At 38.6% G+C, this 26,985-nt stretch overlaps 1 protein-coding gene across 1 annotated transcript; it reads left to right on the top strand.

Moving 5' to 3' along the window:
- Window positions 1-1,014: 1,014 nt before the first annotated feature.
- Window positions 1,015-22,655, top strand: pparg (peroxisome proliferator-activated receptor gamma). Its single transcript, XM_036531034.1, has 7 exons — window positions 1,015-1,225; window positions 13,139-13,360; window positions 13,637-13,806; window positions 14,837-14,975; window positions 17,207-17,406; window positions 20,140-20,617; window positions 22,329-22,655. The coding sequence occupies exons 1-7, from the start codon at window positions 1,180-1,182 to the stop codon at window positions 22,574-22,576; spliced, it is 1,503 nt and encodes a 500-aa protein (XP_036386927.1). The 5' UTR covers window positions 1,015-1,179; the 3' UTR covers window positions 22,577-22,655.
- Window positions 22,656-26,985: the final 4,330 nt, after the last annotated feature.

The following is a 26,985-nucleotide window of genomic DNA, read 5'->3' as shown; positions in this document are numbered from 1 at the left end:
TCCATGGCAAAAATGATTTTTGCAGTGAATCTACTCTATTCTCCATGTCAGGGTTTTTCTTAGGCAGAAATATGTGGAGAAATAAAGCCTTCTATATAAATACAATAAAGGCTGAACACTCTGACAGTTTACAATTTAGTGTCTCCATACAGTGATGTTAACAGGACTCATACAAGATTTAAGTTGTATACAGTATGTTCCCACATTAGGCTATTCTGGAACAATGGCTTTGAACTACCTATTTTAAACTGCACTCTTTTAAACTGTAAAGGAAAAACAAAAGAGTTTCATAGAAAGCCATATTATAGGTGACAATGACACAGATGGACAATAACTGCACCCCTACTGACACATGGAATCGACAAGTTTGCTATAGGCGCAGGGGACATGTAATGGAAAACTATCGGATATGACATTTATTGTATTATTATAAATACTGACGTGTAACTGAGGCTCAAACGTGTTTTACATATCTACAGGCATATAGCCAATGCTAACGTTACCATTCCACATTATAGGGATTAATGGACTTTTCATCACTCATTTCAAAAAAAAAAAAGAAAGAAAAAAAAACTTAGTTTCCGCATTTTGTTCCATGTGATCCAGGCCGCATGTGATCCCCTCCAGCGCGTTCCTCTGGGAGGGGAAACACAGGATAGATAGGTCGAAAACTTTGTCACGTTCTCAGAGTCTGTCAGGCGTTTGTTGCACATTATTACAGCCCAGCACTGCACTAGCTCCGTTAAACAGGACTTGGGCAATCGCATATCGCGTTACCCCTGTGCATTACCAGAGTCGTTCTGTGTGATCGACAGACTGTCTGACACTTGAAGGGAAGAGGACGAGACACGAAGACGCGAGACACGAGGTGTGCGGGGGGGGTGCTGAAGGCAGAGCGAGAAGAGAAAAACTAAGAATGCTCACAAGTGTGCGCTTCTTGTAAAAGGAAGTGACAGCGTTATAAACTACATTTAAAGGACCAAAACAGGTCAGTACATTTCATACTCAATCCGCTCTACGCGGTAATGACCGCTGGAGTTTGATGTGAAGTTAGAATAGCTATAGATACGTCATCAGGTACTATCTGCTGCCTAAGCGGAGCCTTAAATAGTGTATCATTTATTATTATTTTGTTTATTTTTAATTATTATTTATTTCTGACAAATTGCTGAAGTGCACATGCAGCACAGCGGTTTTAACAATCAAAGCCGCCTTATTGCTACAGGTAAGTGTTATCCATACACTGCAACGTCCTTTCTTTTAAATACGATGTCTTCGTTAAGTTATATTTTGAAGCCGAAACAGTCGCGTTTGTTTAATCATCGCTTCCATTTGTGTATGTTGAATTGCATATTGATTGTAATATTAACTGTTTGTGCGTGTGTGTGTGTGTGTGTGTATCTGTGTGTTTACATGCGCGCTGACAAATGCAGCTACTTATGCAAAGTAGTTGGGCTGCTAATTGATTTTTTTCCCCTGCATTTTAATGTGGAATACCCTTAACATTTTCATTATTGTAACAGTTGTTCCGTAAGTCTGTTTGACGTGACGTGCCAGGAGATTCAGTGATCCTAATGTAGCTGATAGTTAAGTGTCACAATAAATCGTTATCATGGGTGACTCAGCACTTTCTTCATGACGGTAGCAGACTAATCATTGAAAGTTTCTTATCACAGGGATTCGAAGAATTTTGATTAATCGTCAGACCTAAGTGATGATATTGGTAAATTATGAGGAGAGTAGATGTTTAGAGTGTAAAACTTTGATTTGCAGGTGTTTGTTATATACTACAACACATGACTGTGTATTAATTCTGGTAAAACCAGTCAGTGGTAATACATATGTTTACAAATCAGCCGCTTTTACTGCTAAAAGTAATTAATGACTATTATTATAGTACAAGGCTTTCCAAAACAAATCCGAATGGATTGTCTCCGTTTTGAAGGGGAGAATAATGTGTTGACTTTTAAGTTTATTTCTACATGCACAGTCCTTCATTTAGAGTGCTTTTAACTTCTCACCCCTTGAATGATTTGAAAGAGTGGTCTTTAAGGAGAAAAGGAGAAGTCTTCTGACCTTAGAGTAATAACATCTCAGAAGAAGTCAGACTTCCTATTTATCTGGAGCCTATGTTACTAATTATAGTTTAAAGCACTTTCGCAAAGTATATTTTCTCTTGCCTCATGTTTCACTTGACAGGTACAACAGATATCTTTTCCTAGGGTGGGGTACATATCTATGAGATATTTAGGTTTGTTCCAATATTAACAACTGCAGTTGGCTATGAATCCGGTTTTCACAGCAAGTATGTTCAGGTAGATGACAACAGAGTCTGGGTGGTTTTGAGGGAGAAATGTATGTCTAAGAAGCGCACAACATCTGTTTAAGTTCTGTTTGACCTTGCAGTGAGCGGTATGCAGTAAAGAAAATCAAGACGCAGGTTTAACAGGTGCGTTTTAACCCCACTCTTTAGAGTAGAAGGGGATATTGCTTCTGTGTTATGCTCTGACAAAAGTGAAAAAAGCACAACAAAGAACTGTATTTTCTTGGTAAATGGATAAATAAAATAGGATAATCGATGTCAAGATATGTCAAAATATTAATGTATGTTTCCTTTGCATTGTCTCTGAGTACTTTTTTAATCAATCATTTTTGTAAAGGTCTACATTCAAAAGAAAGTTTGTTTATAACATCTGCCACAAAACATTACGCCAGCTTGAAAAAGTCAGCCTTGTGTAATGAAGACGTGACAAAGTCTGAAACCTTACAGATTCAAGTAAGGTCACACAGTGTTTTTACAAATGCTATTGTCGTGATTTTGATGCGCAGGCCACCAGTTGAGACACAAGATTGCATTAAAAGTGACATCATCTTTTAAACATTGAGTGTGGGTTATTAAAGGAAATTACATGATTCCACATGACCTATTTGTGACGTTCGTTGATGTATAGGTGATTGTGAAATGATTGCTGTAATAGAGAAGTCATGCCCTTTGTGGCAGTTGAACTGGTTTCTGTTGTCTCCATCAAAGACTTACATTTACACAGCAGTTATTAATAACTCTGCATTATGTATCATTTAGAAGAGAAATGCCAAATTATTTCCTAATACAGATTGCTTCTATCCGTAGACTGACCTAGCTTTAGGTGGAGCTGAGATTTTGGTGAAGCTGATGTAGTTGTCTGTATGGCAGATGTTGTATCAGCTTAAGTGCCTCTTTGAAAGCCTGTGTTATTTGGTTTTGTCAAATTAAAATGATATTTGTTATTTTCTTGTACAAACATAGAGGCATGATTCCATCAAAAGCATAGAGCCAGGATATTCAGTTGTACACACAAGAGTAAGAAGCAGTAACTGAGACGACATCTGAAACCTTGGCATGTGTGACGTGTGGACTTGATCATCTTCTACAGAAACATAGACACAGACAGCCAATCTGTACATATACATTCAATTGCCAGTTACTGATGGGAGTTGGCAATCACACCATAAAGTTCATAATTTATTATATAATTCAGATAGAAGTGGTGTGTGAAGGACTTTGCTCTCTAGTCATAAATGGAAGGTGTGCCAGTTGCAAAAACAGTCTGAGTGCATTTCCCCTTACATGGCCTTAGTCTCTGCCTGCTCATGTTTCCTCAGATCACTGAATTCTCGGTGAACCTCCTTCACTAAACATTGTACAGTAAGCCTCTGCCCCATCCACATTCATTGTAGGATTACTGGCGCATATAGAATCGTTAAATCCCCCTTCCTGCTGTTCCTTGTTTTGCACTTTGGGTTGTTCTATGAGAAAATAAACACAGTGTACTGTAGCTGGTTGGATTTACCAACCATTTACCCTAGTAATCTGTCTTGCCAGAGCCAAGCACCCCCTCTATTACTGACATATTAAACTAAACATGTTCAACAAGGGTTAATTGTAAAATGCACATTTCTTTTTTCTAGGAATATTAAAATGAATGTCAAGCGCCAATCTTCATGCTTCAAATTGATGTACTGTATTTGCTAATAATGAAGTGAACTTCTGATACATTTTTAGAGTGGTGTCATTTCAAGGTATGGAAGGGCCCTTTTAAGTATTTATACAGAAATTACTGTGATATCTAATGTAATAATGAATTTGATGCACAATCTGTCAAATGGGGCAGTGAACAGTCAGAATTTTTTACAATGAAAATATCAAGTATTCTGTATTGGCAATATACAGGCAATGCATTAAAAGTGCTAGGTAGTCTATCAGTACCATAGTTTTTTCTACACAGCCTTTAACATAACCAAAAAATATATTACATCTACAACCATCTGACAGTTTCAACTGAAAAGGTGTACTTATTTGTTACATCGTTAACAGTTTTTTTTGTAACGATTCAGCTAAAATCACACTGCAAACACTTCCAAAATGCCTATTATTGGGTTTCATTACATTAATTTTACTGTTTGAGTAACCGTCATCATTCAACATATGTTGAGGATTCATCACGTAAGGAGGTGCCTAGGTGACTACATGCTGTTACCATGCTGCCCTAGCAAAACCTCAGAATGCCAACTGCAAGAAGCAGAACTGCGTGGTATAGAGGCATATATGAAAAGGAAGGGTTTGATGAGTGTGAAATGCACAGTCATCCTTAATACGTCTTTGTCACCTTTCTTTGTATCATATATGTAATGGTTTAGGACACTGTTATATACAGCAGTAGCCTGAAACATAGACATTATGTTAACTAAAAACAGTTACATTTTTTATAGTCATCAACTGCTCCCACCAAGAGCTCATGAGAAGCGGGGTGGGGATGTCTCAAAGGGAACAGGGGAACTTGGGTAAGCCCTTTCACATCATTTAGAATGAAACCAAACATTTTGACAAGAACACCCAGTAAAACGGCAGTAGCAGAGGTCAGACATCAAACCGTTGTTTTTTTTTTTTAAATAGGAAGGGTAGTTTGAAGTCAACAGCGTATACACATGTTTTTCATGTAGTGGGCCGCTGCCTTTTCCTGTCGGTATCGAAGAACAGGACACTGGGATTATTGCAGTTGAGCGCAGGGAAGGCCTTGACAGTGCGAGCTCCCTCCTTATCCGAGGAGGAAACACAGCAATCCCCAAAGGAGTAATCAACCATTAACTCATTCCTATTAAAAGAAATTGGGCGAAAGTTCACGTCCTTAGATATTGTGCAAACCCAAATTCCCAGGGAGCAGTACAATAAAGATCTTGGGATGGAAGACACTTGCCAGAAGTGTGTTATTGAAATGGTTCCAGCCCGTTTTTTCATGGTCCCAAGTGTGTGTTTTGGTCAAGAATTAGTCTTTACATCCTCTCATACAGATAAGTCCCTCTTCTTGTTTCTATCTAAATGGGAGGTTGGAAATCCTGTCATTTTAATTCATTTGTGGTAATGAGATTGAGAATGTCTAATGAGATTAAACATCCCAATATTCAAAGCAGTGGTACAATGTTATTCATGTGTTTATTTCATGTGAGGAACACACAGGTTAATGTATTTTTAAAAATGTCACTGTGTGAATTACTGACACTCCCAGAAGGTTTCTCTACAAAGGTGCTATCTCACCTCTTTATATCGGCATTAGTTGAGTGTAAGAGTCTGCAAACCTCTTGAACTGCTTGAGGTTCTTGTGGTCCTGTTTGAGATGACACACAGGGACAGGCGTCAAGTGTCCTTTGTGGTATTCACACACAAGCTGTGGGTGTATAAACTATATTAAAAAGACTATATGAGTATTTGTAACCTGGCTTTAGTTTTCTGTGTTTCTCCTTAATCTGCACGGTAAAAAATGCAGTCCAGTTTTGAAACAGTGATTTATGTACACCTGAGCAGTTTGCAGTTGAGAGCTAGTGGGTACTGCTTTAAGTAATATGACACATCTGCATCTGAATATTTTCTACCCACTATTTCCATGGTTTTGGTGTAATTTGAACAGGTTCTAGGTAGATGTTGTTAAGGCCTAGACAGGTGGTCACTAGCAGTTTCAATGTATGGTTTATTGGCTGTCATTAAACTTGGGATGTGTATTTGTGTGTGTGTGTGTGAGTCACTTGCTGATATATTTAGATAGCTTTAACCAGATATACTGCCTAGAAAGTATATTATAGAACAGTATTTTTAACTCTGTTGATTAATTATTCCTGTGGTATTTGTGGTAAAGTCAGCTGTATAATTTTACAGCTAAATTTAGTCTGATACACTTATTATTTATTTCACATATGATAAAAGCAGCTATGGAATTATTGAATGGCCATGTTAACATCCCAGTAATGGGCAAAAATGCACGAGTGGATGTAGTACAATTATATCATTTATTTCCAATACTTTATAACAATATTGTGAGTAGAGCACAACTCAAACATAGCTGCAACATACATTAATGAAGACCAAATGTGTTAAAACTGCAACACAGACACCTATGTGGCTTGTGTAAGTGTAACTTGAAATGGTTTTCAGAATGACAAAGGGAACAGCTAAATTGGGGATTCCAATGTTTGTTCTGGGAAACTCAAATGAAAGAAGGATCTCAAGAAAAGCAAGAAAAATTCTTAAAAAAAAAACTCTTGAAACATATCTGATCACTGGCGTAAATATCGATGGTGCAACCGGTGCAGCACCGGGGCCTAGAAGCTGTCAGGCGCCCATGTAGGAAGGTGATTTTTTTGCTGCTTTACTATTGTAGGTGGGCCCTCTCACGCACTGACCATTTCACGCAGTCTTCAAAGTAACCATTCAACGATATCACTAAAATTACTTGTGATTGTGATAGCTGTATATACCACCTTCCCACCTTGTGTATAATGCTTGCGATTTTGAGTCATAGCCTATTTTTATGTATTTTTATTTGTGCGCTTGTGTTTGAGGCGGGGGGGTTCCAAGAAAGAATATTTGCACCGGGGCTAATCACAATTATGTTACACTACAGTATCTGACTAACCACCTGAAAGTCTATCACCTCACTTAGCGTCTTACATTCTTATAATGACAAAATTCTGTTACCTGTACACAGAGAAAGAAAACATTGTCTATGTTGTCTATGTAGCAAGTATTGCAGCACTCTCAGACATGAGGTGGAAACAATCTCAAGCAATAACAATAATAATGTCAAATAATGTAATTAATTTCACTTATGTTTCACTTATGTTCCATCATTTTCCATTTGGATGATTAGAGCTTCCACAGCAGGGGGTTTCTCTCAGAATTTGCTTCCCAAATAGTACCAAATCATCACCACTCTCATCAATTTACTTTTTAATAATGATCTTTACAAAAGACATTTGGAAATAAAAGCCATGTCCACGTTAAGCTCAAACTGCTAATTGGATTAATACGGATTTCAGATCTGTGCATGTCTAAGTTCATCAGCTCACAGAGAGTTCATAAATGCTAATGGCAGTATGTCAGAAAACACATGGAAGCCTTTATTTTACATAATGTACATATGTTACATATTTTTAAAAATATTTTTAAGAAATGCATTCATATTCAGCATGAATAAATGGAATCATATGATACAGATAATTAGAGTGCGGTACAATGTGTAAATTGGCCATATTATACATGTGTTATACATTAACAGTGTGATTTTAATGTGACTAAGGCAATACTCCGAGTTAGACGGAAGTCAAGTAAATACCTTACCAAGAATGACATTTTCTTTGTTAATGATGCTAATGCTAGTTAGCCAGTAAGCTATGTCTATGAGAAAGGTCATTGGCAAAAGCCATCATTTTTGGAGTGAAGGAGGGACAGATTTCATGCTTCATGTCTTGAAGACATGAACCTTATAAGATGTGTAATAAGGATGTAGAATGCAGGATGGTTCTTATGGCTATGGCTAGCTACTTCACCGGAATGAAAACCGTAGGACAGGACAGTGAACCATAACAGGTCACATCATTTGAAACAAAAGATTTACAATTTGGCTATGCTATTTGTAAATTTAAAAGACAGAGGATAAAAGAATATTAAAAAGCACTATAGCTAGAAGTGTCCTTGTTTGTAGTTGGGTAAAACATTCACAACTTTTTAAAGACAACTGAAACAAATGGCCAGGCGTGTAGATGCATAGTCAGTGTTCTTATTGTAACTCTTAACTCTCAAAGCAGAACTTAGGAAGCTGAAGCTCTCAGAATCAAATGTAAACTACACCTCTTTTCATTTTATTTGCTCAAATAAAAATATATTATTATTGATGTTTAGAACCCAGAAGAAGACTCTGAATCCATCATTTGGAAAGAAATAAATTGCATTGTTTATTTTATTTAGTGTGTACATTACAGATGTTTTTGCTGTAAACTTTTTTTACTAAAGCAGTTGTTTAGCACTATAAAGAACTGTATGCAAATATACACATTTCCGTCCAAACTAACGACAGGATATTACCAGGAATAAGAAGCACATTGCCGAGTTGTTCTGTCTGACAGAAGTGGAACCCAAGTGCCTTGATGTAAAAATGAAGCAACAGGAAGTCATCTGGCTGGTCTAACACCTCACACAAGGACCACATGATAGTTTGCTGTCTGCACTTTTGCTGAGGTTAAGCAGTGTCAAAATTGGAAAATGAGTCTTCCAGTTCCCTTAATTTGGTTAGATCCACAGGAAAAGCATGACCAGCTTGCTTGCCCACTTGCAGGAGTCAAAAGGTCACTCTTGCCATCCCATAGTCATAAACTCTGCATAGGCTTGCTTGTCATTTTAGTTCTTAAGAGGAATAAAGGGTGAGTACTGGCCTCTGCCATTTCTGTTTGCTTGTGAGTGGGTGATGTGTTAAACAGTGACGTGTAATAAAACAGATGTTAACTTCCTTCTGTTGGAGTTTTAATTTGGCAAAGAGTGTATATGTGGGTGTGTGCGCACATGTTAATATTGTAGGATTCTGTTTCAGTGGGCTCATTTAAGGCTAGTGGTGTAAGTATGCCCTTTAAAATCCAAGATTTTGTAAATCATAATTTATAAATGAAACTTGTATTCATTGCACAGTATAGTTGAATTACTGAAAAATGAATTTACATTCCCAAATACTTTTTTCCATGTTCCAGCAGATCATCTAAAATGCAATTCATTTTCAGTTGAATTGAAACAAAAACAAGTACAGATTTTTGAGTGATTGAAAATGATGAAATAAATCAATTCCACTAATGAAAGCACCCCCTGTGCCTGTTTTACCCAGCTGAGTCAGTTTGCACCAGCCCAGATCTTAGTTTGTGGTCAGAAATGTTCCTTTTGTAAGGCTTTTGTCTAAGACAAACCTAACATGTGGGCTCAGAGATGAGCAAATTCTGTACCAGTCGAGTGGGTACACAGACTGGCTGTGTCTGAGGCACAGTCAAAATAGGACGATGCCCAACAGGGCACGGGCACAGAGACATGTTTTCTGGCAGTCACATTGTTGCTTAGGTCAGGAGGTCATATCTTTACCAGCTCAGTTCTTTTTCTGGTTTTGGGGTTTTATAGACGGGTAGTGTTTGCTCTTTCATTGGATGGTGAAAGACAAAGCTCAGTAGCTCAGTATGTGTCAGGAAGCAGAACCACTTTGAAATGTCTTATCTGAAAGGAAATGTGTTCACCGTCTCTGAAATGATCCATTTGTTTTGAGTTTTAAGGCAGTCATTTGAAAGAGGTTGCATAAAGGTTGCAGTTGTCTAGTTCTACCTCAGCTGTGACTCTTTGCCATTGTTATCTCATTTTGTGTAGTCTTACAAACAAATCCTTGTATACCACAAACCCTCACTTTGTGGGGGCAGATATCTTCTCTTTTTACATGTGGGAGAACATAGATCTATTTTCAGTGCAATGTTACTGATAAATTGGCAAAGCAGCATTATTTGAATTCCGTTGGTAGAGGTTAGCTGAGTTCATACTTGATATAGTTGACTTGACATGAGTTCTGTCTGACATAGCATCAAAAATGTAAACAAAGAACTATCTCAGCTGAGATAGTACCAAAGTTGGACTGCATTCTGTTAAACAAAGAAAAGCAAATGATCAATGAAAGGGAAGATACTTTATATAAAACTACAGTTTTTTTACAATGTTTTACAGAGGTACACTAGTGAAATTGTTTCAGAGAAACAGAAACTGTGGGAAAACTTGTTTGGAGAGACGTAAGCAGTGATTTTTAATTTTTTTTTTTTTTTGTCCTTGTCAGTCCTTAAAGATAAGCCTGGAGATGGTGCTGAATGTTGTTAGTCAGGTTCTGCTTGTGTTTCTCCTCCAATCCACTCAGCTCTTGTTGAGATGTACTGCATCATGAACAGTCAGAAGAGACATTAAGGTAGGCTAAACAATCTTAGTATTCGTTCAGCTGTTCTATTGAATTTTACAGAATTTGCTCTGATTTCAAAATGAGGGACACCTTAAAGCACCATAGTACCAAATGATTCATCATTTAATACATACTTGGTGTTTGTTTTCTTATTCCAGAAGTCAGGGCACCAGAGACATGAAAGGAAGCAAAAGAGAGGGAGTATTTAATTGGTGGACGGATACAGACAGACACAAGACAACTGAATATTAAGCAATTTCCTTCCATCTGGCTTTGCTTCCATTGGTTTGATTCCTTAGCTTCTCTTTACTGTTTGAGGTTTTTGTTTTGAGCGGGTAACCTCTGAGGGTGAATCACCTAACTTAGTATGCAGAGCATGATAACTATTCCTCCTGGCTTATGATCCTGTCTCTCCTGAGGTAGTACACATGTGGTGTGTGCTCATTTGAAACATTTGAAACATTTTCTTATTCATGTACCATTGGTGTTGTTTAAGAATAAATGAATGAATGATCAGCTGAATAAATTTAATGTGTTCTGCCTACCACACACACACACATATATATATATATATATATATATATATATATATATTTATGTGTGTGTGTGTGTGTGTGCACTGCTGTTAGTATTTTAAAAACTGCTTGTGTTTCATAATGCAGACATTTATTCCAAAATGAATGATCTGAATATACCTAATGGCCCTGTCTGCAGATTCCCTGTAACTTTCTGGCTGGGCTTTGGTAGTGTTAGGAAATATGAATGAAAAACATTGCAATGCTTTTGCAAGATTGTCCCAGTGGAATGAATTTCACATAGCACTCAGTGTAAATTGCTTGTTTTTTTCCACATGAAAAATAAGGACAAACAAGTGAGGTTTCCACGTGAACTGTCAAACGTGTTAGTCATGTTCACCAGAGCTTCCAACAGTGCCAATGAAAGAGTAGAATACCACTCTATCATGTTAAATGCAAGATCAAACTTGAGAACCAGTGAACATATGTCATTTGAGTGAAGCCTGTTCTGTGAGGCTTTACCTATCTTTTGTGTTTTTTGAGGTAGCATGCACTAACATTGATTGTCATGGACTCGTAATAATTGTCTCCTATTATTCAGGTTTTAACTTGTTCATTGCCAGCTGTGCTGACAGTGCAACTCGCTTTAGGTGGTTCTAGGTGTAGGTTAGATTCAGGCTTTGAATATCATGCTGAGAGAATGAGCAGATTGTGGTCACTTGTGGGTTTCTTCATCAGTGAAAGGGGGGTTTGGAATTCCAACAACAAGTCATGAGAGTGTGATTCAGCCACTGGGGCAACTGGAGGAGTTTTGCTCCCCAGGTCCAAGCCATCGCCAACCAGAGCAAAGGTCCGCCTGCCAGGAGCCTGTTTTCCATGTTGCAAAATGTACATCCATCAGCCGGAAACTTGTGTCCTCTCTATTTATAGCCCTTTGCCCACAGCTTTCCTTCCAGAAGGTTATGAAGAAATTGGCCCGTCTTCTTCTCCTTCTTCCCCCTTCTCGCATCTGCGGAAGCAGTTTGGCAGTATTACCTCAATTTAAGAGGAATCCCTTTGGTTGCAAGGCGCACACTTGGTTTATAATAGGTGTGGGGGAAAAAATAAGTGCTGCAAAACAGGATGTTTGTGTTTTAAATATAGCTCTGAAAGTCAACTGGAATAGTTTCAAAATTTGATTTTATGTTCTTGTATGGATTTGATTCCATATTTATTTTCACCTTAATAGGCCTCTTCATACCCATATAGTTTTAGCTTTTTAGTTTTAATTACCATATTTCATACTGTTACAATAAGTGAAATAAGCAGAGGTGATAGATCATATAAAGGTATTAAATCAAAGAGAAATATTGTGATAAAAGTATTATGGGAAAACATAGGTTATTAGATCGCTGATACAAGTTGAAATGGAAACATTAATTTCCTCATTTATGTGACAATTTATGTGAGAGGAATTCTAGAAGTTGATAGTGAGTTTACCAGCTGTTTGCTATCATTTGGCCCACTATTGCCTGAAACTTATCTCTTTCACAAAATATGTGGAGTTGTATAAAGACCTCTGAGCAAAAAGTAACAAACCAGCAATCATTCACAAAGTTCTTCACACTCCTGTGAATATTGACTACAGTACCTACCTCTAATAATGTTTCACAAAAATCAAAAAGGACAGATTTTCCTTATATTTATCACCGTGATCATAACAAACAACTAATGGCCTTGATTATATAAAATCCACCTGAATGTCGTATGGGTTCATATAGATTGGATTAGTGGAATCACTGATTGTGAGTTCATTTGAAGGGTCAACCAAGTTAGAGTTCACTTTATTATCTGCAGCCATCTCTTTACTTTGGCCTGGACTCTGTACAGAGTCGTATTTAATATTGAAACAGTTATTTAAAACTTTGTGGAATCCCATGTCTTGGAAAAGAGGGCTATTTCAGAGGTAGGCTCACCAAGTGACTAGTTGCAGACAACATTGTGGAACTTTTGATGGCTTGTCATTTGAGTATAAAATCCATTATAATTACTGTAATTCTAGTCAACAAAAGACATTTGTGGATGTCTGTCTGACTGACACAGACATGAGCAGTTTTTTTTCAGCAGAGTAGAGATTTCAGAATGAGTGAGCACACACTGTGAAACACTGGCACATCAAAAGAAAAAAAAGCTGTGCAAAACAGCACGTGTGCATTGTGTCAGAGGCGGAGTTCGGCCAGTGCAGCAGAGCCAGAGCTCAGTGATGTTGCTCACATGATAACCGCAACCCATCCGCGGGGTCGACTGAACCAAAGGCACAGCTCTTTCTCATGCCGCCACCGGTGCTGTTGTTGTCTGTGTGTTTGGCAGATATGGTGGACACGCAGATGCCCGCTTGGCCAATGAGTTTTGGGCTGAACCCGGTGGACCTGGCTGGACTGGATGACAGCTCCCACTCATTTGACATGAAGCCCTTCTCCACCCTGGACTACACCAGCCTCTCGAGCCTGGGTTACGACACCAGTCCGCCACAGAGCGAGGACCTGACGCACATGGAATACATGTACAATTTCAAAATGCAAGAGAACCAAAGTACGAACATTTAATACCATTACTGCTCAGATTTCAACTGACTCCATGCAGAATTACATTTCGGTCATGCCCTTCTCAAATCATAGCATGCTAGGAAAAACCTATGGGTTTGTAGCAAACAATCCACAGTACAAAAACAATGACTTCAAAATATACAGCATGATTTCAAGACCAAGTTTATTAGACAATGAAGAGCCACATGAAAAAAATCACTTGTCCTAAATGACTTTTTCCTATTTGAATCTCACCAGCTTCTTTTCTGTTTTTGTCATTCAGGTACAATAAAACTTGAGCCAGAATCCCCACCTCAGTATTCAGAGAGCAACCTGTCTTATTCCAAAGCACATGATGACCCATCCACCTCGATGCTCAACATTGAATGTCGGGTGTGTGGAGACAAGGCCTCTGGGTTCCACTACGGAGTCCACGCTTGTGAGGGCTGTAAGGTAGGCCCTAGTGCTGCGTTTTTTTTTTTTTTTTGTCACACCCTCAAATAGACTTACATAGATCACTTATATGTGACTCGCAATTCTCAGTCGCCACAGTAATGGTGACAATGCTAAGTTATATTGACTTTGGTTCTGATTTTAACGTCTCTCCCATTATTGCAATGGCAAGAATAATGGATAATATAAAAACTAAAATCTGCATGACACTGAATGGAAGATTACCACAGCTTTTTACCATATCTTATTAGCTAGTTGAATTTCACTATAAAGCCAACAATACCCGGTGTGTGAACTTGGAAGTTCCCCCAGGTGGGCCGAGCGTATATTCAGAAATGCAGATGAGGTCAAAAGGTGTTTGGCTAATATCTTGATGCCTTCACACTTGCCAAGTGTCTGTCACCAAAACCACAAACACCTTGTGAGTTTCCATACTGCTGGACTGAAAACCTTCTCTGGCATAAAAAAAAATTATAAATGTAAAGAGTAAGAACAAGAACGAATCAATCATGTGGGCGGAAGTACGCTGTAGATGTTGCGATATTTCCATCCCTTGCTGAAACCTTGAGATGAAATGGTTTGTTGGTATACAGGCTTGTGTGTGCACTTTCAGAGGTGTAGTAAATGGTTTTAAAATAGTTTGCCACCTAATCTTTTTGACACTGTTTATGGGACTGGCTCTGAGCAGTCATTGTTCTGAGGGGTTTGTTCTAATGACAAAAGAACAAATGCCAAAAGCCGGGGTCAGCCAAACAGGTTAATATCTTAATTGTTTTTAAACACAAAACGATACATATTTTTGGTGGAGCATCAGCCGCTCCTGCTTCCTCATGCTAAAAATAAATCTCAATTAATCAGAAAAATGAGGACGGCAGTAGAACACCCCTGCTGTCAGATCAACAGTGCTCCCTTTTCCAAAGCCATGGCTCATAAAAGAAAATGGCAACAGAGATATGTCCAGCGCCTGCAGCAGCAAATCATAGTGTTAACAACTGTGCTAATAAACATGTTTTTGTTGGTTTTCTTTAAGGGCTTCTTCCGCAGGACCATCCGGTTAAAGCTGGTGTATGACCACTGTGATCTGCACTGTCGCATTCACAAAAAGAGCCGCAACAAATGTCAATACTGTCGCTTCCAGAAGTGCCTAATGGTCGGAATGTCACATAATGGTAAGCGCCGTTTTTGCCCATAAATATCATTTGCACTTTTGGAACCTGATATGGCCAATGAAATGGTTTTTTGAGGGTGCATCCACAAAGTTCAAAGCCCTAGTGCAGGAAAAGCCCCACAGGCCAGGTTCATCCTTGTCATTAATTGACAATGTCCAGGAGCTTACAGTGGCAGAACAAACTGGCTTTGTTCCACTGGGGTAAGAGTTGGTATGTCAGCAGTCTGCTCATCTAACCAGTCTCAGGCACTCAGCAAGTCATCAAGCACCTTTAGGTTGCTCAGACGACATCACTGGAACAGTGTCTGCATTCCAGTTGGTGCCCATTTCACTGTGGTGCACTGTGGGACTTATGTGAAAAGTGGCCATTTTCTATGTGCAAGTGTAGCAGAGGACTGCATTCATCTTCCTTCAGTTTTTCTGTACAACTGTAGATGAGAGATGCAGTGAGACAGACCTTATGGGAAATTGGCAAGACGGTTGCAAAAATGGGGAAAAAGATAAAATTCTCTGAAAGTATCGTAACTATGGAAGGTGTGAAGTTGAACTTTCCAAAATTTCATGAAGTTTCCATTAAACATTCTTGTAGATCAAGTATTTCTGAGAGGACATATTTCAGAGGAAATGACCAGAGTAGAAAAAGAGGTTTCTGTTCACACCATTTAAGGCAGAGACATATGTTAGAGGTACAACACCTTTTTGGCTGATGCAACCTGTTTATTTTTATATTTCCTTTTGTGGTCTTCTGCAGCTCTATCATCTGCTAGCTCCCAGAAACATATAGCACAAGAGGGGGCTCTTTGATCAAGTTCAAGTGAAATCCTGTACTTGTGGTATGAATGCTGCATTTCGAACATTGTTGAAGCTGAATGAAACTTTCAGCAAACTATTTTAAACTGGATTATATGCTGTTACAGGACACAACTCACTGGAATATGTCTCTGACTCAGTCAGTTACAGGTAGCTTTCATCACTCAGGGTCAGCTAAGTTTGTGAAAGTCATTATCCTGTTATCAGATTTCACTGGCCTATTTGTTTTACATTTGTCGCTGGCATTCCCTGTAATCACGCATGCTGTAGGGAGTTTGTGAAATCTTGTCGGCAGATTTTAGATGTGTTTTATCAATGATTCATTAAGGCAGAGACCTGGCATTTGCTAAAATGCTTTGTCAGAGATCCTGGACTAATGCCCAGTCGTGGGAGGCGTAGTGAATGGCATCAATTTACTAAAGGTGTGATGGTGATACGTACTGATTTACTCACAATATCCAAAGTCAGCATTATGCAACACGCACATGTAACATTTTACAATGAAACATCATCTTGCTCTCCCAGAATGGAATAAGTACTCATACACACTTTAAAGAGCAGAAATATTTCTGGTTGCATTCTGCCATATTTTCTCATGAAATTAAAAAGTATGTTTTATGTAAACTATTTGTAAATCAGCACAACAGTAACAGTGTACTCCAATGAAAGTGCTTGGATCAAAACAACCACTTTTGCTGGAGTGCGCTGCAGTAATGAACACAGTAACTCAAATATTGTCTCAAGCTCCAGCAGATTTTGAAAAGCAAAATAGTAACTGCATTTTAACTGGTGAAAATTTATCAGAGAGGTAGCCTTGGTACAGTACACTAAGGTAGGTGGCACCATTTATAAGTTTAAGTTATTAATTAGATCAAAAGTTTTCCAACAGGCATTAGTGGAGTCCTGGCTCGAAATATATTGGAATGTTAAGATTTTTCCAATGGATTTCTCTCTTGTCTGTGCCCAACTTCTAATTGTAATTAAATGTATATTCAGTGGATCCTGAATATCTAATGACAAAGCATGCAGTCATTGATAACCACTTTTCATTAAGTGACACGCTAGAGTAAACATCAGTCAGGTGACATGGTGATATCCAGCAAAATGGTTATAAAATGTTAGGCAGGGCCAAGAAGCTTATGGAGGCAAGGGAGGGGCAGAATAAAAAGCTACATTTACAGCCAAGGCAAAGAAATGCAGAGCTGAGGATAAGATAAGGGTTTATGCTCTGTTTCACATGAACATGCTGTCTGCAAGAACACAATCCGCAACACGCGTCCTCACCCAGCCTCACACGTACATTCGGCCCTGCAACCCACACTTAAAGAAAGTGGGGATATATGCAACGGCCATGAAACTATCCAGAAACAGGCTTTGGGAGTTTGTTTTAAGTTTGCGTGTTTGTTTGTTTGTTTTTCCCAGCCATTCGCTTTGGCCGAATGCCCCAGGCCGAGAAGGAGAAGCTCCTGGCGGAATTCTCCACTGACCTGGATCACATGCACCCAGAGTCCGCTGACCTGCGGGCCCTCGCCAAGCACTTATACGAATCTTATCTCAAGTACTTCCCCCTGACCAAAGCCAAGGCAAGGGCCATCCTCTCAGGGAAGACTGGGGACAGTGCAGTAAGTGCTTTTAAAAGTGTCCTTTCAGCTGACACTTCTGTCAGGCTGAGCTGTGTACGTCCCTGGTTAGTTTATATCACCTTTTCAACCCTTTAGGGATTTGTTTGATCTGGTTTGGTAATATGCGATTGACTGATGGGTCAAAGTTTTGTTTTCAATCCCTTAATAATCTCTGTGATGCAACCTTTCGTGCTGATACGATGATAAAAGTTTATATAAAACATTAACACTAAGATCATAATAGAGGACATTGTATACATTATATAAAACATTACCACATAAACAGAAATATGAAATCTGATTTGATATTGGAAAAAACAGGCTGTGAGATACTATTTTTTTTAATGACGATACTGTCAATCAGCCATGACATGGATTCAGCCAACATTTTTCTCTAACTTTGACTAACAAATAAGTGCAAGTGTTACTTTTTCCTTCACAAGCATCATGTGTTTGCCGTTCATGAACACTGTGTTTGTTGTGATGAAATCAAGACTGGCAATTAATTCGTCAAAGCAAAGGAAAAACAGTGATAGAATCCAGGACATTGCATTTTCAGTTTTATTTGTTTTGTTTTGCTTTTCTTTTTTCATGCCTTTGTCCTTTTTATTAAGTAATATATGTAAGAAAAACAAATGCATAAGATATTCCCAACACCTATATGTTTAGGATGTTTAGAAGAGGTCAACATATTTTTCAGTGTTTTATAACAATTCTTCCTCTTGAGTCAGTTAATGTAAGACTGTTTTACTTGTTGCAGACTTGAAAAGACAATAAAAAGGTAGTAAGTTCTTCCCAAAAATGAAGGTAGTCCTCAATATGTACATTTATTGGGTGCATATAAAATTTGATTTATGTTAACGCAGATGCAAAATAAAAATTCAGGTTGACTTTCACTCACAAAGAACAAACTCATATGACACACGACATGACTCATTAAAAAGTGGAAAATCTGGTTTCTGATCTGTGTTTTCTCCCAGAACATGAATCCATTACACACAGTTGTGTAGAATGCACTTGTCTATTTTTACATCTCTGTGTCAGCCACCTGCTTAGCTTAAAAATGTTACAGAGTACACAGCATGGCTAGATACTTAAGTGGAAGTATATTGAAAAGGCTTCCCTTAATCAGAGTCTGTGTCTGCTATTGCCACAGTCATTAAGGAGGGAGAGCCACAATCAGTAACCACCCTGTATACCTTTGGCCAGTGTATCACCAGTGGGCATCCAATGTCCCATGAATGGGCATGATCAGAAGATGGTATAAAGGGAAGATATAAAGGGCTCAGGTTAAGAGGACTGTCCAACATCCAAGGGTGCTGGAAAATTTTGACAGTGTTTTCATCCAGTAAAGTCTTGGACAGGTGTCAAATATCTCTGTTCTTTAAAAGTCATGGAAAATTGCCTAAATCTGTCTGGCTGGCTAGCTTGATTTTATTTTCACTTATTGATGAAATTTATGGTCGGTTCCAGCAATACCAGGGTACTCATACGGTTTGCAGGCACGTTATACAGTGCAACTGCCCGAACATGCATAAAGCCTACATAAGCATGGCATAACAGATGCATGAAGTATTTAAACATTTGACATAGCTTCAGCGAGAGGTGAGTGGTTGCTGCATGCTTGCTGAATGCTTAACGCAGGCGTTATGCCATAGCCAGTATTGCTAATACACTGACTTGAGTCCTGTACAATAAGGTCCCTACCTCATTGGTAAGTGGTATTCACTGCCAAGAACAATTTGCATGCATGATGCACTTTTTTAACAGAGATGGAAAAGACTCATTTTTTGGCTGTTGGGTGGGCATTCTGGTACCTCATTTTTGATAAATGTCCTTCAGACAGGGTATGTCCCTGTAGGCGATCAGTTTTACAACTATACTGCACCTTCCTCAGGACAAGGACATTGTCTTACAGTGGAGGATCCTGGCTGTTTGGTTAAAAACTGTTCAAAACTTCAACACAATCGATGATAGCCTGCTATCATGTACTTCTCTGGAAAGAACTACAGTTTGACCAAGGCTACTCAACTTCCTTTATTTGAACTTGTTTTGACTAGCCTAGCCAAAGATAGCGGCAAGTGATACTGAACAGCTGTTGGTTTTAAAGACTGCTTAGAAGTTATTTATGACAAAACGAGCAGTGGGACTGTATTTAAATCTGGACAAACCTTTTTGAAAAATATGGATAATTCATGCTGTCTGATGTCAGGACACGTCTATGCCGATATAATTTCCAAACAGCTGGCTTGCTCAAATTGAGCTCCAGTGATATTTAACTAAGAATGGATTTATTTTTGTATGTATCTCAGATTAGAAACAGTTCCAAGAAACATTCATTTATCTTCTAGAAAAGACAGAAAATCGCACTCTGTTCAAGGCTGAATTAATTTGCCGATTAATAAACTGACAGATGGATAATAAAGACAAGACTGCTCTTGAGACATTTTAAATGCTGCAGGGTCTCAGAGATGACTAAAATGGAAAAAAATGTCACCCCGGGATTTAGAGAACCAGAGATGTTTTCTGTTCTCAAACCAGGACAAACACCTCCAAATGAAGTAGAGAATAAAAAAATGAACTGAGAAGTGACCACAGTTTTTATTTAGTAGTTTCTCTTCAGTGTTCAGCAGCTCTTGTGCAGTCTCACATGTCGTGTTTTGTTTTGACCTGGGTCCTCTGTTTGTTGACACAGCATTGTCTGTTGTACAGTGACTGTTTGTCTTTCCGCAGCCCTTTGTCATCCACGATATGAAGTCCTTGACGGAAGGCGAGCAGTTCATAAACTGCAGGCAGATGCCGTTGATGGAGCAGAGGCCCGACCTAGGCATGGTCCAGGAGTCCCCGGACGAGGTGGAGCTGCGCTTCTTCCACAGCTGCCAGTTCCGCTCGGCGGAGGCCGTCCGCGAGGTCACCGAGTTCGCCAAGAGCATCCCGGGCTTCGTGGGCCTGGACCTGAACGACCAGGTGACGCTGCTGAAGTACGGCGTCATAGAGGTGCTGATCATCATGATGGCGCCGCTCATGAACAAGGACGGCACACTCATCTCCTATGGCCAGATCTTCATGACCCGAGAGTTCCTGAAGAGCCTGCGCAAGCCCTTCTGCGAGATGATGGAGCCCAAGTTCGAGTTCTCCGTCAAGTTCAACATGCTGGAGCTGGACGACAGTGACATGGCGCTCTTCCTTGCTGTCATCATCCTCAGCGGAGGTGGGTAGCATCTCGCTACACTTTACAGACTTCACTGACAGGGTAGGCCAGACACTCAACACTGGGAGTTACAGCATGAGGAGTCAGAAGACAGGGGCTGAATAGAGCTCTTCTATTATGTGAATAGAGCTTGGAGGATTCTGTAATGTGTCCTTCTGTAAAAATGTACACACGCCACAGACATAACCCATAGAACTGAATGTCTTTGCTGCAGTCATCCTATTAGAGTAGCTATCTCTAATGTACTGGAACTTTTGCTATAAATCTTGATTTTCACACCTCCTAAATGTATTTCTATAGTCACCCGAGAGAAATGAAGCTAGTCAGCTTTATTTTTACACTGTCTACTTGCTCTTATTAAATGAGCACACATCATTGAGAGCTGGCTAACCAAAAACAGACATACAGCACACACATAGCATCATCCTACAGTATTCACTTCATCAACTGCACACTGTCTAAAGTGTTATACTTATGTTCTAATTGTAAGGGATAGACGTTCTTTTCTTAAGCCTTTCCTGAGAAAAATGTTCTTACATGGTTCTTTCTTTTCTGCTTTTTATCTCTGCTTTTCTGCTATTAAGAGAAAATATGTTCATAAGAAATAAATAACTTAAAGACATATATTCTCAGTTTGAGACATACCTGAATAAAAATTCTGAGAAAATTATGAGAGGTAAAGGTTTATGACATATATAGGTACATAGATAATCTTGTGGTGATAAGCAATTTCATGGCAGAAAATTATTTTTTGCTGTTCAGCACTAGCGTGCTACTCCATATCTTCTTTTTCTGTTTGTAGCACTTTAATACTCAATATATAAATCAGTAAGATAAGATATTTGGAAATATTGACTTTCTTTTAAACATGGGCAATTGATACATTTTAACTGTTTTGGACATTGATCAGTAATTATTATATCCCATGCTCTCTTCCCTATTACATTACCTATACCTATACACTTTATAACAAGGCAAGGTGGTTATCTTCGAGGTTTATTGGTGAATGATTTCTTTGCTAAGAAACAGTATTTTGACCTTGAACTTGGCTCACTGGATCATCTAAAACAGCCATCACTCCAAAACTCATAAATCATTAACTCTCAAGGTTTTTAAAGACATATTTACAAACAACAACTAATACAAAGAAATGATTTTGTTTTTACTAGCATTTGACAAAGCTATGAACAGGTTATTCAAAAAAAAGGAAAGACTATTGAAGGTTTTCCACAATCTACATCTGTACCAATCAGAAACTGCTATGGTTATATTTCTTATTTGCACAGCTCAGGTGTTATAACCTATAAAGGATAACATCATTATTAATTCATAAACATAACATGGGAACAGTGATGCATTTAACGTGGTTGAAATTGGTACAGCCTTGAATGTAGAACGTGCAGGTATGATATCAAAGCATAAATATGAATGCTTCAAATGGTACATTCAATATCGATATCCTTTGAGTGTACTACATAGTATATATGGTATAACTATTCTCTTTGAATGTCTGTCCACTCAGATTCATTATGACATTACTCATTCAGAAAATATCTGGTATTATTAAAAAACCGGAACTAGGGATTAAGGGAAGACATACCAAGCATGTACCAACCAGTTTCGCCATACGAGACTCCTTGGTGTCTTGGTCACTCAGTGCCTGGTCTTGAAGGCATTTGACATGACATCTCCTCTCCTTGCGGCACTGTAGATCGGCCCGGGTTGTTGAACGTGAAGCCCATCGAGGACCTCCAGGAGACTGTGCTGCACGCTCTGGAGCTCCAGCTGAAGATGAACCACCCCGACTCGCTGCAGCTCTTCGCCAAGGTGCTACAGAAGATGACGGACCTCCGGCAGCTTGTCACAGACCATGTGCACCTGATTCAGTTGCTGAAGAAGACCGAGGTCGACATGTGCTTACATCCACTGCTGCAGGAGATCATGAAGGACTTGTATTAGACTGGGGAACGGCCCTGCTCCATCTTCAACTGACATGCTACTTCACACAGCACCTGAAATGCGTGCCATGGTAGTATTACTGTAAACTCCTGCCATGTCCAGTAACATAAGTAAGGCCCAGATTCAGTCTAACGACAATGAGCAACAAAGTCTTCCATCTGCTGCTCATCTGCCAAAATATATGGACGGTATGCCTGGTCACTGACAGCATCTGCTTCTAAATGTACAGTGGCATGTTTCTGCAGTTTGTAAAGGGGTATATACTCTAAAGTTAAATACAAAACCATTGCCATAGTGTTTCTTAATTAATGACATTGCTTGATTGTCCTTGGCTGAGCATAGCCAAATAAAGCTAGTGTTACATATCTTAGTTACTCACACAGCATCAGCTTTCATTAATTTCAGTGACAGCCAAATTCATAGTGTTGTGTAAGTCATAAAAAAGTAAGAATTGCTTCATAAGGCACCTACACTGCAGTTAGATTGAATCTGGACTTCAGACATATTAGTCTGTGTTCTCATAGGTGGTGTGCGCTGGCAGCAGTTTAATTTTCACTGGAGAGGGGCAGCAAACCACTCAACAGCATAAGAGGAGAATGTGTTGTAGACTGAAGTCTAAACAAGCTGGCAAGCTGGGAAGTTTCATTTTTGAGGGGAAAAAGAACAAACCTTGTTAGGAACATCAATGTATTTTGAATGTTGTTCTTAACTGTATTGGTCTACACTATGTTAGTAAGGGAGAAAAAGAACTTAACTGTGAATACTGAACACCATAGAAGATTTTTCTGAACATATTTTCCTTCACATGATGAAACTGATAATGTATATATAAATGATATGCTTTATGTACTGAAGTGAAAACACAATGTCAAAAAGGGAACATATATACATACATATCACCACGATGACAGGATTTCAAGGGTTCAATGCAGGTCAATTTACAACATTTATCTAGGGACGATTTCATGTGACCTTTCACTAATCTTTTGCAAAAAACAAAACTGTAAAGCCTTCATTTTGCTCAACTTTCTAAATGAAACTATACAGGAAATGCTGTGATTTTTAATGATCTTAAGAAGACAGAACAAATGTTAAGTTCCAACATTACAACTGTCAAGTTCTAGTTTGTGAATAGACTTTTTGAATGTGGACAGAAGGTTACATCTCTCATAGCATAGGCCTTCTTAAATTTGTCTCCTATGTCTGGTCTTAAACTATGTAACAGCTTTGGAGAATGTCTTTTAAACTTGTGCATTATTTGGGGCTTGTCTTATCCCACATGTGGTGAGTATGCAGAGACCGGACTTTCTGCAAAATTTTCAGTGGCAGGTTTTTGCATTTTGAAAAGGGTTTATATGCTCTAAAGCCAAATGAAAATCACTGTCACAGCATTTCTTAATCAATGCGGTTGCTTGTTTTTTTCTTTTTTACAATTCAAGTTCTTTAAATGTAAATAAATTTTTTAAACATCTTTATGTTTTACAGTCTCTTTATTTTGCTTTGCTTTATTTAGTTATTGGCCTGTTTATTCTGTATGAAGTAGCAGTAATAATAGTAGTAGTGGACATTCCTAAAGGATTAACTAAATTTCTGTTACGGTTCATCTGCATCTCATATCAAAAGAAACGGGTGACTTAGCAACAATGATATACAGAGAGGATAAAGGTGTGCTCACAGAATCAGGATTTGATTACCTGAAAAATATTAGCTAGATGTCAACATAACTAAGAACTGAAATTAGGAAAAGACTGGTGTGTCCAAAGGTCTGGGAACCATTGTCTTGTATCATATACAGTCTTCAACTATAACAATTTCATGGAAATTCAGACTTTTATTTTAAGTGAGGCTCACGCTAGAATTCCGACCCCTGATTGCTGTGTTTAAGCCCACGGGTTCATAGTAGTTCGTGAACTTCCCAGTTGCACAGGAATGTCCCTGTGTTTCAACAGTACCAATGTATTGTTTCAAAATGTTCCATAACATGCTCCTGTTGGTTTCATCCAACCTTAGCGCGTGCGAAGCTATTTTACTGCCATTACATCATTCTTTCATTGCGTGTTTCTCTGGACACACCCTGCCGTGATTGCAACATATGAACTCTGCAGGACTTGTCAGCTGATAAAAATCTTGTGGCTGAAATACAATTTCCAGCTATTGAAAGCCAGCAAGTATTGTATCAGGTATTTGACACATCACTCTGTACTCTAGGATGATGACTTTGTGCTGTTCACTCACATATATGGACACTTTTACACCTTTGTTGTAACTTACTGGCTTGAATTTACCACTGGTAGACAAAGTGCCACTCCATCCTCATGGGTAAAATGGTTAGCAAGATTCTTTGACCAGTGACAGGCTCGGGCCGTGAGCTACTTTCAGAAACATTCTTCAGATGACATCATTTTAGTTGCCATGACACAGCAGCAAAAGACTAGATTCAGGCAGCAATGTGGCAGCAGTGGCAGTATTGGCAGCATTGTGTTGTTTACTGTATAATTGCAAACAAAGATAAAATCACTACCTTTTAGTTACTGGAGGGAAGGGCAACTGACAGTCTGTAAGATGCATGTAGCACCTGACAGTCTTGAGATTGTTCATTTGATTGTAAGAAATCCAGTTGAGAACCTGAGATTCCCACAAGACCTTCATTCACTACAGTACACTGGATTTTCCTGTTCTTACATCTTGACTTTCTGCATTACAGTGCAGTATAGCACATTTCCATACATACATTTTCACATGAACTTTATTGTGCCTATGACAATGGAGTCATGAATTACAGATTTACAGTAGAAAGAGAAATGTAGAGGAACACAAAATAAAAAGCTGCAGAACATGAAAATTACTTTAAAATGGCTCCAATTAAAGAAAAAAAATGTTTATAACAACTGTTCATAATACAAACTTACCCGTCAATATGCCATTACTAAGGTTCGAACACAGTACAATACCGACTATTACTTCAGACATCTTCAAGGATAAAAACACATTTGTGGCTGACTGTTACATGACAAGAGAGAGTGTGACAGTAACTGATACTTATACTGTAGACATAAGTCCAATCTACCAAAAAATCTACCAAAAAATGCACTAATGACTAAAAATAGACACATTTATGACTAGTAATATATGGAAATGAAAGTTAAATACATAAATATAGGATTGCTGACAAACAAAATGTTTAGAAACTGGCCAAGAAACACGAACAGAAACAAGAAAATGAATACTCTGAATGATACCGGGTGGATTTCAACTGTGATGTGGGGGAACTTCAGTGGGGGGTAAAACACAAGATTGATGGCTAGGTCCTCTGATTCCCATCCTTCAGCCTCTGCTAAACACTTCCTGAAAACTCAGTCATGTAACCAGATGTTATTATGTGCTTATGACCAAGTATATAATAATAGTAAAACATTTGATTGTTATATCATTGTAATAATATCTATTTTCATGATTGTCAAATGAAATTATTTCACTTACTGTTTCAAAAGTGTAAATCTTGAGGTAAACTTTGAAAAAAAAATTGCATTTTTTCTTTTTCTTATAAAGGCAGAAGTACATGTTTTACACACAAGGACATGATAACGCCCCCGTGAGCTTCTGTAATTCACTGCCTAAAAACAGATGGGAGAAGTTCAGGTTTATTTTGGGCTCCAGCGCTGGCTGTTTCACTCAGCATAAAGCGGGGGATTTCATGAACTTGTAAATCTTGGGCAGTGAGAGGGAGTCCAGCATATTCTCCAATGGCTGGGGTGGGAAAGGGAAAGGAGACTGCTGATTGGCCCCAACAAATAATGCTGAGAGTTGGCAGGTGAGTATTCTGGAAGTGGGCCTGTGGCTTGTGTTGATGATGTTGATTAAATGTGTTATTTATGTTGTGTCAGCATATCCTTACTTTGTTAGTACCAATTCTCAGATGACTATATCCTGCCAACGTTCTTCATACATTCTGCCAGATAATCACAAAAAAAAATTACATTTTCCTGCTCTAAAGCTCTTAAAGGGCCACAGCCAAAGAGAAATGGTCCTTTTGAAAATGTGTCCATGTGTGTTACTTCACAGAGGAAGCACCCTTTTAATGTCTGCTGTGTTTAAACTAATCCATAGGAATTTTAAAAGCACTGGGCAGTCTCTGATGAGATGCACCTGCTTACATTTAAGAATGCTTAATGCACAAGTCATTTTGCATTTTTATACTCTGATCCATAAGGACAATAAAGCTTTTGTAATTCATATTGTAACAACATCCTTTAAGTCCTGATTTCAAGAGTGACCTTGGTACAACTGACAGGCAGACCATAACCATGCCCTCTGCCAATTCTATACTTGCCTGCTCTTTATTCCTTAAGGATATTACCTTCAACTAATACTCATGCTGCTTAGACAGCTTTTTGGATCTTCCAGATATG

The sequence above is a fragment of the Megalops cyprinoides genome, chromosome 6, assembly GCF_013368585.1.
Source record: "Megalops cyprinoides isolate fMegCyp1 chromosome 6, fMegCyp1.pri, whole genome shotgun sequence".
NCBI lineage: Eukaryota > Metazoa > Chordata > Actinopteri > Elopiformes > Megalopidae > Megalops > Megalops cyprinoides.
The sequence above is the reverse complement of the archived record's forward strand: the minus strand, read 5'-3'. Positions and strand labels throughout refer to the sequence as shown.